This window comes from Bidens hawaiensis, unplaced genomic scaffold (assembly GCF_021521415.1).
Source record: "Bidens hawaiensis isolate Kalapana, Puna unplaced genomic scaffold, B.hawaiensis_p1.1 tig00001087_1, whole genome shotgun sequence".
Classification (NCBI taxonomy): domain Eukaryota; kingdom Viridiplantae; phylum Streptophyta; class Magnoliopsida; order Asterales; family Asteraceae; genus Bidens; species Bidens hawaiensis.
Window position 1 is genome coordinate 1,935,938 of NW_027491062.1, and position 14,904 is coordinate 1,950,841.

The 14,904-nt window shown below is 40.3% G+C and overlaps 2 protein-coding genes across 2 annotated transcripts; both read right to left on the reverse strand.

Annotated features, from left to right (window-relative positions):
• Window positions 1–1,323: 1,323 nt before the first annotated feature.
• Window positions 1,324–4,315, reverse strand: LOC143557769 (uncharacterized). Its single transcript, XM_077046766.1, has 6 exons — window positions 4,282–4,315; window positions 3,774–3,879; window positions 2,251–2,608; window positions 1,731–2,163; window positions 1,586–1,635; window positions 1,324–1,468 (listed from the first exon to the last, which is right to left on the reverse strand). The coding sequence occupies exons 1-6, from the start codon at window positions 4,313–4,315 to the stop codon at window positions 1,430–1,432; spliced, it is 1,020 nt and encodes a 339-aa protein (XP_076902881.1). The 3' UTR covers window positions 1,324–1,429.
• Window positions 4,316–6,917: 2,602 nt separating this feature from the next.
• LOC143557208 (transcription factor PRE6-like) lies at window positions 6,918–8,737 on the reverse strand. Its single transcript, XM_077046338.1, has 2 exons — window positions 8,567–8,737; window positions 6,918–7,046 (listed from the first exon to the last, which is right to left on the reverse strand). Exons 1-2 carry the CDS (start codon window positions 8,696–8,698, stop codon window positions 6,918–6,920), a joined length of 261 nt encoding a protein of 86 aa, XP_076902453.1. The 5' UTR covers window positions 8,699–8,737.
• Window positions 8,738–14,904: the final 6,167 nt, after the last annotated feature.

Genomic DNA, 14,904 nt, shown 5'->3' on the forward strand with positions numbered 1-14,904 from the left:
GAATTAGGAAACCAACAGAAAACCAACCTCTTTTATTTCCAGCCTTGTTTCTTTTCTTTTTCACAACCGGCCCATGGTCTCAATCCATATTTTTATTGAAGCCCTTTAAATTAGTTCAGCCCACGTAATTTAATTTGAAGCCCAATCACATTTTAGCTAAATTAATTCATTAAATCATTATTATTTATTCCTGTGATGTAAACCCAACAAAAACATATAATTCGTTCCACTTGAATTCTTTAAATTTTTCCTTTTCTGAAACTATCTTGTTGTAAAGGTGTCGAATATGAACCATAAAAGAAAACGCCTACTAAGCCGATCACAAGAATACCAACTACAGTACCTATTATCCAAAGAGGAATTCTTCTGGTAGTATCGGCCATTTCCGCCACTTCCTTCCACATTTCATCAAGTGGTCATGCTAAAGACATAAACAGTCATAGATAATTATGAGATACGATCCTTGATAAAATATAGTTTAGAATTTGTCACCTAGCCAGTAGCTTCTTTTATAATCGCATCATTTTGGCATTTTTTTTCCATTACAAGTTATATAAAAAGTTAAAACCCGATCAAAGTATTATATTTTTTCCAATTTTTTCAATTGGACCAATGCAAATTATAGTTAATATCGTATATAAATGCACTGATCACCCTCTTTCCATAGTATCAATGCATACTCGACTCCATTTAAATATCTGTCATTGGCTTCTATCTTGAGCATCATCCGGCTCAACGCCTTGCAACTCTCCTCTTGATCTACCCTTATGCAGTTCTTTCCTTGTGGCAATGACATTGAGGATGCGCGGCGGTCCTATATGCGTCTTCTCACACTGCTTCCTCATGCACCTTCAACATCATTGCTCAAAAACTTGCTACGTTTGAACAACCATGCTCCTAATGCGACCCATCACATCAAAAACACCCTCTACTACGGTAATTATGTCGCATTCCATTGGATTATTTCATTGGAATGTTTAAAATTCTACTGAAATGTTTGAAATTAATGTGAAGGAAAGTAGAAATCCAATTAATAAACTTAATCCAGCCATAGTGAATTGTATAAACCAAACCCAACCGTAGTTTTTCATCACGTCTAAGGCCTACAATTGCCAAGGAGTAGGAATAGCATAAGCATTGCCCGCTTGAACGAATATTACAAACGTATAAAGAAAATACTATGAAATTACTTTTCCAATCAAATTTCACGCAATCTCAGTTTGCCTATAGTTTAAAAAATCAACAATTGCAAAATATCAAAGAGGTTTATCATCCAAGATGATCTAACCTTTTAGAAACCAAAGCAACAAGGGACAACCATGTAACAAATTCACACGCCACCTATTTTCATCTATACGAAGCGAAAACCCAACAACGAATTCATAAAACAAAGTTATTGTATTCCCCGCTTACTAGAAGCAGAGTATGCTTATGCTTCCAAACTGATTTCCTCCACAGGGGTAGCATCCTATTGCACAAACAAATCCAGATTAGTAATATACTAATATAAGCATTTTAAAATATCAAGTTTATCTTTAATATTACATTTTCTGAAAGAAACAGTATTATCTTAAGATGTTCTTACCATGTTTTCTTTGTTTTCCAAGGTAGCTTCCTCCTCGGAACTTATTGCATCTGCAAATAAGGTGTTGAAAGTAACTTTAGGCTAACATTAACATTTAACAAAATCAAATAAATCTTAAATTTCGAAAGGAAAAATAATTAATCACCTTCAGTAACAGGTTTCTTTCCCTTGCTCTTCATCATCTGTTGTTTCTCTTTGTTGACCTCTTTCTTGACTGGCTTCTGAATATTCTTTTGCATCTTTCGACTTCCGGCTTCTAAACCAGAATGCTGACTTGTCACTTTCTTATTAGCTAAACCTTTTGTGTTGGACACAAGTTTCTTCGATTGAGTTTCCTTAACCGATTCTTTAGCAACAGAACCAATATTGGTAGTTGAAGATTTTGGCTTTGGCTTTGGTTTTTGAATTCCAGTAACCGAAGACAGACTTTGTGCATCTTCAGATGGTGATTGTGTACCCTGCAGTATAGCTTCTGATATTTCATAGCTTTGGAGAACTTCTTGTGCTGATTCTCCTAAATCAATAATATTGTGACGAAGCGCATACGACTTGAGCTCGTCTTTCAGTAGTTGTGGATTCTAGTATTTTATTAAAAAGTAACACAAGAAACTTAGAGTTTGTTAAATAATGAGTCGAGTTCAAGAAAACCTAAATAAATGTCATACCTCGCACGCAGCTTCTTGGGCGAGTTTAAAGAAACCGAGTGACAACTGGTGTTTTCCAGCAGCTTCCGAGAGCTTAATGTGTGAGAGCCAATAAGAAGCTGAAGAAAGAACACTGAATTTTTTTCGGGGCAGTGTCCTAGAAGCATCTGAAACTGAAGTGACACTTTTACCCTCAATGCTCCTAGACCTATTTGCTCTGGTCTCGGATATTGGAGTTATGTTTTTAGCCGGTTGAGCAGTAGGTCTGGCAGATGGTTTGGTGGGAATCGAGAGCCTTCTAAGTGGCTTGGCAGATTTCTCTTTGGAAGATAAATCAAGAACATTAACACTTTGGCTCACACTTGAAGCAGGCCTTACCCTAAATATATAATTTTCATGAAATGTGAATAGGTTAACATCCTTCCCTTCATGTCAAAGATATAAAATTAACAGAAATAACGGTAAACATAATTCACAGAAAACGCATTACAATCAATCGGACACATTGAGTCATTGACATAGCAAATTTTGAGTGCAGAGAGATGCTAATTGGTGAGTACAAAGTAACAAAGATTAGTCTTAATCTTGCTATACTTTGTTTATTTATTTAACTACATATGAACAAACAAACAGATTACTTTCCTAGAAGTCTAGGAACCGTAAATCTTTAAAATACTAATCCTTTATCTTATTCATAAGAATTTTGTGCATGTGGTAATAACTAGTCCAACAAAGAGCTGCCGTTATCTGGAAAAAATTTACATCATTCACATAGTATAGCAAGATTGAATGTGTTCTGCAAAAGCAATTATGACATTACTTTCCTAAAACTCTAAAACCATAATTCTTTATCTTTATGATAAAAATTTTATAAATGTGCCAATAAGTAGTCCAACAAAAAGCCACTGTTATCTAAATTCTAAAACAAATCTACAACATTCACATAGCTTAGCCAGATCGAATATGTTGAGCGAAGGCGATTCAAACATCATTCAGATTGAATTAATTAACTACAATTGATCGAACAATTTACTTTCCTAGAATCATAAATTCATAATTCTATAAAAACATCAACCTAATAACCTTTATGATAACAACTTATAAATATGGTTAGGGCTGTTCACGAGTCAAACCAGGGTGCGTTCAAGCTCGAGCTCAAATCAAAATTAGATGAGCCGGTTCGGCTCGGATCAAGCTTGAGCTGGAAGTAAAACAAGCCTATGATCGAGCTAACGAGCTGAGCCTAGATCGTGCTTGGCTCAATTACAAAAATGAGCTAGCTCGGTTCAGGCCATTTCAAATCAAGCTTTTTTAGCTAGTTTTAGTCGAGCGATCCATGAGCCCAAGGTTCGAGCCACGAGCTTTTTGAACAGCCCTGGATGTGGTTATAACTAGTCCAACAAAGAGCTACAATAATCTAAGATAAAATTAACAATATTCACATAGCATAGATCATAAATTAATATATATAATCTAAATTCTACAACAGCAATTAAAATTAATAACAAAGCACATGAATATAACTACTAAAACCGAAATGAAACCTTCTAGAAGCTGAAGCAGTTGAGGGAGGCTTCTCATCCTTGGATTTAGCAGCCGATCGAAGCGGATACCGAAGAAGCTTCGCCGATCCTCCTCCTCCCTTGTTACCTACCAAAACAATTATAATTACAATTAACTACACAAATTAACATCGATCTCGATCCAATTACTGATAATTAATTAATTACCGGATGAAAATGATGATTGATCTTTGGACGTATCCTCCATGTGATGATGATCTGGCGAATGAAATTGAGTCTACGGCGATCGATTGAGTGTAAGATAATAATAATAATAATAATAATAATAATAATAATAATAATAATAATAATTAGTTTTAAAGAGTGAATGTAATTGGAATGGAATTAGGGTTTGTAATTATAGTAGCATGTATGTATGTATGTATGTAAAAGCAAAAGGAGGTTGTGAGCGGGAAATAAGAATGTTGTTTTATTCTTCAAAAATTGAATTTGGTCCGTTACTTGATGTCACACCTTTGGACCCTCTTACCTTCTTTTTTTATGTAACCGTTGTACCTTCCCATCACCCTTATTTTATTTTCCTTTTTTTAGAAGGCTTATTTTATTTTCCGTTGCACCTAAGTTTGTTAATCGTGAATAAGAGATAAATACGTTTATCACAAATTATTAACAAGTTGTATATGAATAAGAGTAATTAATTGTTTAATTTATTACAAAGTCAATATAAATTACTCATATACGTATACTAATGCAAAATGGGTTGACCCGAAACACAACCAGAACACGACACGAATCTAAATGGGTCGACATGACACGACACGTATAAAAATATGGGTTGGGTTAGGGTTGAAGAATCTCAACACGCTAACCCGTCAACCCGACACGTTTGACACTCTTAACTGTTATGGGTGTTCAAAATAATCCATATCCGAAAATTCGGATATCCGAGATTCAAATAATTCGGATTTGAATAGTGATTTTGAAAGTTCTCCAATAGTTCGGATATTCGAACTATCCGAAATAAATTTTTTAACTATTAAATAAAAAATACTAGCTGGTTGCACGCGTGATGCAGTGATGTATGTACACAAACATGACATCAAACGCGTAACTGGTGTTTCCGTTTCAGTAAGTGCGCGACTTCACAGCAGTACACACGTAACCCAACGATAGTATGCTCGTAATACGGCATTGAAAGCTTAACCCAATGTTTTAAAAATCGTTATTTTACCTGTACCGGATTCAATTCAAAATTGGTATAACCGGTTGAACCGGAATGTACCGGGAGGTTCAACTGGGTTGAATAATTTACCTTGTAATTCCATATAAATACAATTTTAACTCAAAAAAATAACTCAAAAGTACATTAATAAACATCACACCTGAACCAATTATCATACACGAACAATGGTTGCGTTAGATATAAAGTTTGTACTTTGTATAGGAAATTAGTCAATTACAAAATATGAAAATAAATGAACATTAAATTAACATGATACAAAATTGGTTGATTAACGAATCGTCGTTTACCATGTTTACTTGTTTCAATTTTATCCCGCCATGTTAAAAGTTATTTTTTTTAAATACGGGCCGCAAAAAATATCAAAAACTCTCTTGGATTTAAAACCGGTTGGCGGTTTAAACGGGTATTTATAAAAATCGGAGATACGATGCTCTAGCAAACCGTTCAAAAATATCGGGCTCTAAATACCGCTAGCCTTACGAAAATCCGGTATAACCGGTTCAACCGCCCGATACGTACCGGTTTTTAAAACATTGGCTTAACCGGCGTTACTAAGCACGCCACACAAACATAATCAGGTGTCGGTGCACACGTAACGTTGCATTGAACGCGTCTTGACCCGCAACCCGTTCTGTCTGACTCTATTCTAACCGAAAATCCTATCTAAGTTGACCCCTTGCAACCCGAACCTGTCCCGTTTGTCAGGCCTTAATGGTAATCACGTAACACATTAAGTTTTTAAAATAACAAAAAGTATAAAAATACCATACTCAAATTAAAGAGAATAAAATACTCGTCTTTATGGTATAATGTTTTTTAAAGTATTAACGTATGAAAAAATTATAAACGTTTAAACGTCGGTGTAGTTTTGTCCTTTTTACCCCAAATACACTCAACCCCTCACGTGATAGGGCTTGCGAAATTAGGGTCGGGGTTTATTTGGGAAGAAACCCCTCATGTGAGGGGCACACTGATGGGTTTAACGACAAGATTTAGCGGGGTTAGTGAGGTCGGGCTTAATTGCAATTGAAATGAAACTACAGTGATAAAAATCACAAATTTGAAACTATTTGACTAAAACCGAATATTTGGACTAACCACAAGAACGAAAATCACAGTTACTTTTTTTTTCTTATAAAAACTTAACCCATACCATTTTGCGACTTATAATGAACTGATTTTATTAAAATCTGAGGGTGTGATTCAGTTTAACTAACACATCCATGTTTCTTTATGACGATAAAGTGAGAAAGGTTATTTTATCAAAGACGTTTTTTTTATGTTTTACCATTATGGTATGTCTTTTTTTTGTTGGCCACATACAAAACCGAACGAGACTGTAACTTTTCCGTGTGTGCGTTCAAACATTTAACTGACAATGCTTAATAGTTTCAATCAATCAATCAATCAATCATACCCAGTAAAATCCCACCGACAGCAGAGCTATAGGTAGGGTCTGGGGAGGGTGGGATGTAGGCACACCGTACCTCTATCCAAAGGAATAAAGAGGTGGCTTTCAGAGAGACCCTCGGCTCTAAGAACATGTGTATGAAGCAAAAAAAGGAAATCAAAGTTTAACAGTTATATAAAAAACTACTACTAATTATAATAATATTAATAAAAAGGTCGCAGTTTAACCGCAATATAAAAGCTAATAATAATAATAATAAAATATTTAAGGGAAATACTATTATGGTATGTGACCTAAATAAGTTTATGAGCCTATGTTTAATAGTTTCATTATAGTTTATGAGCCTATGTAAAAATATCCATTATAGTTTATGAGCCTATGTAAAAATATCCATACGGTCACGCGTACAAGCCTATCTAACAACTCATTTGTGATGTGTTAATGTAAACGTCACATTGAACCTTGGATTTAAAAAGTGCTCCTTAGGCTGATAATTGCGAAAGTAAACTCCTTATTCAGAAGCCTGAGTTGAATCAATGTTCTCAAGCAACTCCGAGAGTTGGTTGCTTAAATCGTCAACTTCTCGTTGCAAGCTTCGAATGTAGTTGCATGTCTCTTGTAGCACGTTTGACGCCGATACCTGGATGCAAAGTTCAATATTGGATGTCGTCTTAGTGGACTTATACAAGACATACATGGCATATTAAAATATAGTGTCAGTGTTTTACTATTCATTGAAAGTGTTACACAAATAGTCTTTGGTATGGCTGTATTTGAGTTTTAATCCTCAAATTTAAGACAAATGGTCATGTTCAATAATTAATGTTAAGTTTTCTATTAGATTTTTTTAAATGACTATTTTACCCCTATAATAACAAGGAAAACATAAAAGTATTAAAGCCCAACCCCACCCCTTCTCGAGTAGTTCATTGCCCAACTCCCTCACTCGCTCTTATTTGTCGACCACTTTCCCATCACCTTCATTTCTTCTTCAATTTCTTCGACAAGAGTAAACCGTTGTGAACTTAATTTTTTCAACATAAGTAGTTCATATAATTCTTTTTAGAACCATAAGAGATAGGAGGTCTTCGTCGAATGATTGTTTGGTCTTTGCCAACGTTTCTTGTGGCGTGGGGCACAAAGTCGAGGATCATTAGCATTGCCTTTAACTTAACAGTGAGTACGAACTAGGGGTGTGCATGGGTCGGTTTGGGGCGGTTTTTTGCCAAACCCATAACCGTAACCGATATAGCGGTTAATAGATAACCATAACCATAACCATAACCGATCCGTCATGGCGGTTGCGGTTAATCATTTTTAACGGTTATAGCGAGTCGGTTAACCGTGACCAAAATAAACAATCCTTCTATATGATTGCGAACACTTATAGTCGCTAACTATATTGTGAAATTCAAATAAATGTTCTTTTTTTTACTGCAATTTATAAAATATACATATCTAATTGCACATATTAAATATGTGAAATGACAATTTGGATGAAAATTCAGAACGCCAGTTATGAAACATTGGAATGAATATGGTAACAAGTATCACCAGTATTATGGGCCTAAATCCTAGTTGGTGTGGAGAATTTTTAATATGTAACGGCAATAAGTGTAAAAATATCCTATTCATGCATTAATTCTAATTTCAAAACCCTTATTTCTCGATTACTAGTTACATAAATGGGGCGGTTCGGTTATGACGGGTTTGGAATTAATATTAACCAAAACGGCGGTTTTCAAAAATTCATTAAACCGACCCACTAGTTATATCGGTTATCAGTTAAAATCGGTTCGGTTATGTCGGTTATGGTTCAGTTTACGGTTATGACGGTTAATTTGCTCACCCTAGTACGAACCATATAATTCTTTTTTTATTCTTTTAAGTTTAGTGACCAACATCCATTCAACATCCATTCATGTAACTTGTTTTTGGTCTTTTGAAAATACTTGTATGTGTGAATGTGCACGTTTGACTATATTAAAAGGCATATAACATAGTAGTTTTGATCATATTGTATATGATCCTAATTTTAAAAAGATAAAAATAAAATACACCATCGAAACCGGCAAAAACTAACGGGAAAACAAACTTACACGTTTAGTCTTTTATACTTTGTGAGCGTAATATATTTGTTTTATAATTAGGCTAGAATACCTCATTAGAGCTGCGAGTGTGGGTTTCGGGAAGAAGTCGTTGCAACTTGGAAACAAGGTCGTTGATTTGATTATCGGTGATTCTCGAAGCCGTTGGTTGTCTTGATCTTGATTTTGATCTTATTGTGGACATTTCCTTTTTCTTCTTTAAGAATAAAAACTTGTAGAAGATGAACAACGATTATAAAAGTATGAAAATAAATACTTTTCAAGATTTTGATCAAAGTTCATACAAATGTGAGCTATATGTTTCTATTTAAATACTTCAAAATACTCACACCTCCCTATTTTCAAGATTTTCACAAATAATATTTCATTATTTAATATTTAGTATATTTGTCGTATAGAACAACGATTATAAAAGTATGAAAATAAACGTGTTTCTCTTTGTTTCAATTATTATTATTACTATTATATGTAATATATTTATACAACATACTGATATAGTGTATGTTCTTTTTTCAATTCCACAATAATCTAGTCATTAAGATGATCTTTGACCCGTAAAAACCAAAAATTATAACATATTTTAGTTATTTGAATAGTTAACTATAATAGTTAAAATTTATATATATAAAATAAACCTCCAACAACCCCCCCCCCCCCCCCCCCAAATATATCACATTCACCCTTGTTTATATATTTTTTGAACGGTTTTAGTACAACCGGTTGTTAGGAAACTCTAAACTGCTTACTACCCGCATACAATCCACTGTATCTGAGTTTGAATCCTAGTAGAGTGGTAATTAAAACTTAATTCAATGGTCTTCTCCCTTATTATTGGCATACACTTGTTGGTATTGAATCAGGACTCCCAGTAAGACACCCGTAAAATTCTTGTCACATGTGTGGTTCGAACCCTAGTGCATCCCAATTGTATACATGATGAATCAAATATAATTTGGTATAAAAAACATATTAATGCCAGCTTAAAATAATCTGTTGGAATGGTTTCATATATGCCAGCTGTCATTAAGTCATTAACTCCAAATTCATATTTAAAACTCCATGAAAAATTATCCAACTATTCAATATACAACAATACAACATAATTACTTGGTACTAAAGTATTGTTTACTTCTGTTCATGTGAATTTGTATTCCTCTGTGACATTAGCATGTTTATGAGTTTTTCATTGTGCCGTGCAAAATATGAGTTATTTGAGACTTTGGGTTCACAATGTACTATGATCCAAATGAGAAATTTTTGACACGAATGGGAGCTTGTGGTCATCGAAAGAAATATGTTCCATCACGTAGCAACGAAATCAGAACTTTTCATTTGGGATCTGAAGAAACACTAACCAGACCCCGGGCAGATTACTGGTAACCTGGGGGTTGGAGAGCTGTTTCCCACGAGGGGTTAGACCCTCGGAAGATGGTTCTTCTGATAACCTGCAAAACAGACACCGTGAGCTCGTCACTGAGAAGGGGGGGGGTTCCTCCTTGTGACCACCCTCCGGCGTGAGAATCAGACTAGATTGCTCTTTAAATATAAAAGTATATTAAGAGATTGCTAGAGCAGATATCAGGTATATATGATAAGATAAGATGATGTAAGATGATCATACCATTGGGGTATTTATAGCCGAAGGTAGGTTTCCAAGGGGTTTAGCCGGCCCAACACGCTACCAACTGTAACCTATGCACGTGCCCTGCCTGTGAGTGGTGGATAGGTAGCGGCTGACACAGAGCAGGCGTGTCGTGCACTCTTCCTCTTCTGCCAACTACAGGCTAGGCACGTGGTATGGCAGGAGTTGGTGGGTAGGCGGCGGCTATTGGTCACAGTGCTGTGGCGTGCTGTCTGCCATGCTGCTGTCAGTGAGCTGTCGCATTCTTGGTCAGATCTTTTGTCTGTACCTCGTCAGGTATCACACAAAAGATCCTCCATCATACGGACTGGCTCATTTAGGCGGGAGTTTTCCCCCTCCCGCCTTTGCTCATTCCTTCAGGTGACACTGGGGAGAGTTAAGTGCCTTGTGCGTGTAGCCATGCTGCGCGGGTGGCCTTCCCTAATGGCTTGTATCCGAGGCTGCGGGGACAGGCGGAGTCCTTCACCATTGGGAGGCATTTCCTGCGGGACCAGCTTGCGTACTGCGCGTAAGGACGTTACGTCTGAGCATGGTTGGTCCTGCGGATCCAGTTGGTCTCTGCGCAGACGTCCCTGTTTAAGGTGAGTCTTGCGGGTCCAACTGGGCTCTGCTGGGACCTACCTCTTCAAGTCCCCCCAGTCCAATGTTCTTCTCATGAGTGTTTAATAAAATGAGGTGAACTTTTGGACTTGAGCAAAGGGTTTTGAAAAGGGTTTTGTAAGGTTTTCCATGGGGATTCTTTCCGCGGAAGTCCTTGTCACTTGCAGAAATGCCCGAGTTTCCTGCTTGGTCTTTGGGTATGATGCGGGTAGGTCTGTAACCTCCTCGCAAGTCAGGAGCATTGAGTCCCAGTTGTATGTATTTTCCATGAGGTTTTGGTAGTTTTGAACATAGTGATCAATTATGTTAAGACCACCAATTCCATCTTGGAGCTTCAAACAACGTAGTTCTCGACGTTCCCGCTATGCGGGGATGTTATTTCCGTTTCCGCAAGCATTGCCCAGAAGATCCTTCTTGGTTTCAATTCCCAGCGGAGCGCTAGGTATGTGAAGGGTTTTGCCTTAACACTGTACCTGTGCTCGTCTTACGGTTACTTTACTTCCAAGGTATTCCTGGCGTCAATTCCCTGCGGGTGCTAGGTATGTGAAGGGTTTTGCCTTTACACTGTACCCGCACCCGTCTTATAGTTACTTGGTTGCCGAGGTACTTGGCTTCAATTCCCTGCGGGTGCTAGGTATGTGAAGGGTTTTGCCTTAACACTGTACCCGCATCCGTCTTACGGTTACTTGTTCACCAAGGTTTTCTTGGCTTCAATTCCCTGCGGGTGTTAGGTATTTGAAGGGTTTTGCCTTAACACTGTACCCACAGCCGTCTTACGGTTATTTGTTTGCCAAGGTTTATTTGGCTTCAATTCCCTGCGGGTGCTAGGTATGTGAAGGGTTTTGCCTTTACACTGTACCCGCATCCGTCTTACGGTTACTTGCTTGCCAAGGGGTAAGGGGTATTTTCCCGCTTACTTTTTAATATTTTCGAATTTTGAATTTTGAAATTCGAAGAGTTGGTGAAAAGATAAGTCCAAACCTCTGAAACGTCGTGCGACGGTTTCTTCTGACTGTGTCAGGACGTGCCAGAAGTTATGGCGACATGACATTATGTGGTCATTCCAGTTGCTTTTTCAGGCGCGTGGGCACGGGATTTCGGGCGCGTAGCCGCGAAATCTCTGGCACACGTCCTTTTGACAGCTGTTGCCAGCTTGCCTTTGCCACGCGTCATAGTTTCATTGCACCTTTGATTTCTCTCTCTTCCGTATTAAATTCATCGCATTAATTGCGATTACTATATAAAGGGGGGAGGGTTATTTGCAATTCACACTTTTCACTTTCATCTCTTCTTCTCAAGTAATTTCCGGCGAATTTTTCTGTTCAGTAAAGCGTTACCCTGAAATCTCTTTTCATCTTTCTTCCACCATGTCTTCTCATGATGCTGATGACCAGAAGACTGCTGGCGAATGCCAGTGCTCTCTTCCTGTCGATCTGTACCAGTATATCGTCAGGAAGTTCATGCTCGAGTCTCTCGAGCCTGAGTTTCCTGAACCCCACCATACTGTGTACGATGCCCCTAGTGGCAAGATCGGGGTTTATGCTGCATTCTTTGTCTACGGAAACCTTAGGTTTCCGTTGACAAAGTTTGTGTACCGTGTCCTGGAGAGGCACGGTGTGCACCTGACAGAGGTGCACCCCATGGCCATTGCCAAGGTCCGGCACTTTGAGTGGGTGTGCCGGATACTGGGCCTTGAGCCCCTCGTTGACCGTCTGATGACCTTCTACACTTGGAGGTGCATCCAGGGGTGGTACACTCTTACAACCCGTATCAAGGGTTTAAAGATTTGTACCACCGAGCGGAGTCTTCGCTCATGGAGAAGAGAGTTCTTCTTCATATCCGCTCGCGCCATCCCCATCGCCATGAAGTTCAAGAATGGCCAGGCGCTTCCGAACCTTCCCGCCCTCAACTACGAGGAGGCGGAATGGTTCTCGAAGATATCCCGGGTCCAGTCCCCGGTTTTCCGTTTTCCGGAGTCGGCGATGGTGATGCTGGGGATGAGCCGGGTGTGGAAGGCGGCGAATGCGGATAAGGTTCCGATCGTCCTTGAATATGGTTCGAACTCTGTCCCTTATGGTACGTCTTGTTTCATTTTGCTGACTTCGATTTTTTCTAACTTTCTTGTTGATTTCAGAGGGGAACGATCTTCAGTCGCTCCTGAACCCGCGGGAGGAAGATGGTCCCGCGCGGATGGGTACTCGTGCTCTGGACGAGAACGAGTTGCCCATCTTAGAGCAGACCGCGGGTCGGTTCGTGGAGGTTTACCCGCCAGGCCAAGAGATCCTGAGCCACCGACGGCCAGGTAAGCCTATCTTCTACCCTGAACCTCTCAATGCTGTGCCTGCTGCTGGAGTTGACATTTCTTCTTCTGAGGAATCCGCAGAAGGTCCTCCACTGGTGCGGAAGAAAAAGGCTGCCGTCGGGAAAGGCAAGGAGAAGGTGGCCTCTACGGCCGACCCGGTAGTCCTATCTGACTCGGAGTCAGATAGTGCAGAGGTGGCGGGGAAGCCCGGTGGTGAGGAGACCACCGCTCCGGAGGCTGTAGCTGTTACCTCCGGGGAGGCAGCGACGACGACGGTTACCGGTGTCAAGAGGCCGACTCCATCGGGTTCGCCCCCGCTCGTCCGTACGTTCAAGCTCAAGAAACCCCGTAAGTACCCCCATAATTCTTGTCTAGATTTGTTGTTTCAAATAAATTTTTCTAACACTTTTGCTTGTGCAGGTGTGGATGTTGACGCATTCTAGGGTGGAGTTGGAGCAAGTATTCCCCCGCCAATGAGGGAAGGCTCGGTCAGCCTTCCCGAGGCGTCGACCCAGGCGTCTGCGCCTGCTTCCGTTGGTTCCAGCCTTCCTGAGGCTGTTCCAGCTGAGAAGGTGTCTCCGCCGGCCGTGAGTGCAATTTTTACAGCATCTTTCACGGAGCCGGCGGTTACTGTTGCTGAGGAGGCGACGCCAACAATGGCTACCACAGCGGCTGCCACTATACCTGCGCCACCGGCACCGACGGCCGGACCATCAGGTACGCGCCGGGCTTCCCGCCGATCTATGCCACCTTCCCATCTGCCTGACCTGTTGGATGGATTTCCTTTAGGTTCAGGTGATGGGTTTGGCGGCTATCGGCCTGTTATTGACCCTACAGGTACGTAGGGTTCTTTTTCCTTTGTATATTTTTGTCATCTTTTCCTAACTGCCTTTGTTTCTTTTGCAGTGTCGGATTCCAATGAAGTGTATGTTCCAAGATGGAACATACGCCGAGGAACAACCCTTCGCACCCCTGTGGAGTGCGTGGATTGGGCTCGCCACGCTGCTCCTCATGGTGCGTTGGGGGAAGCCATGGCTAGCTACCAGGAGGGTAGGCTAACCAATGAGCTTCGGGTTCTCCAAGCCCGGATGCAGCCCCGCGTCGAGCTGCTTTGTCGTGAAAACGACAAGTTAAAAGCAGCTCGCGCCAAAGAAATATCTGAGACGCGGGCTCTGCGGGAGGAGAACCGGCAGTTGGCCGCTGCCGCCGCCGAGAAGGAGAGAGCATTCAAGGCCCTCGAGGTTGAAGTCCAGGCGCGACTCGAGGCCCGCTCCAAGGCTGCCCAAGCTGTGAATGAACAGCTTCGGCTGGCTAAGGAGACTGCGCGAAACTCAACTGAGCGGGCTGCCAAGGCTGAAGCTGTTGCTGAGCCGCTTCGCGAAGAGAATGAGCAGCTTAAATGCAAATTAAAGGCTCTTCAGCATGCTCATGACGCCTTGGCAATGGAAGATGCCAAGAAGCTGCAGGAGATCCTTGACCAGAGGGGGGTGCTTGACCGCACTGAAAGGAAACTCAAAAGCGTCGAAGAGGCTGCCGCCAAGGAAGTTCAACTTGCCAACCTTGATAAAAGCGGAGCCGAACGTGCTTACAAAGAAAGTCAAGCTACCCTCCAATGGCTGCTTCGAGAAGCGTTGCCTCAGGTATCTTTATCTTTTTCTTTACGCTTTCCGCTCGTAATTAGAAAATGTTCTAACTTGTATTCTTTTGTAGGTTGTGCGTCGGGTCCTTTCTGAGACCTCTTATGACGATGCGATGAGCGCAGCCCTCAACGCTTCTCATGAGGATGGGGAGAAGACTGGCTTCCTGCTTGGTCTAGGGTTTGCTGAGAGAGGCTTTCCGCCCTCCA

Coding starts and splice junctions, on each gene's coding strand:
- LOC143557769 (XM_077046766.1), bottom strand. CDS start 4,315: ATGGGAAGGTACAACGGTTACATAAAAAAAGAAG. Junction 2,609..3,773: donor ACTGCTTCAGCTTCTAGAAG/GTTTCATTTCGG, acceptor TTATATATTTAG/GGTAAGGCCTGCTTCAAGTG. Junction 1,469..1,585: donor TGGAAAACAAAGAAAACATG/GTAAGAACATCT, acceptor TTTGTGCAATAG/GATGCTACCCCTGTGGAGGA.
- LOC143557208 (XM_077046338.1), bottom strand. CDS start 8,698: ATGTCCACAATAAGATCAAAATCAAGATCAAGACAACCAACGGCTTCG. Junction 7,047..8,566: donor ACACTCGCAGCTCTAATGAG/GTATTCTAGCCT, acceptor CTTTGCATCCAG/GTATCGGCGTCAAACGTGCT.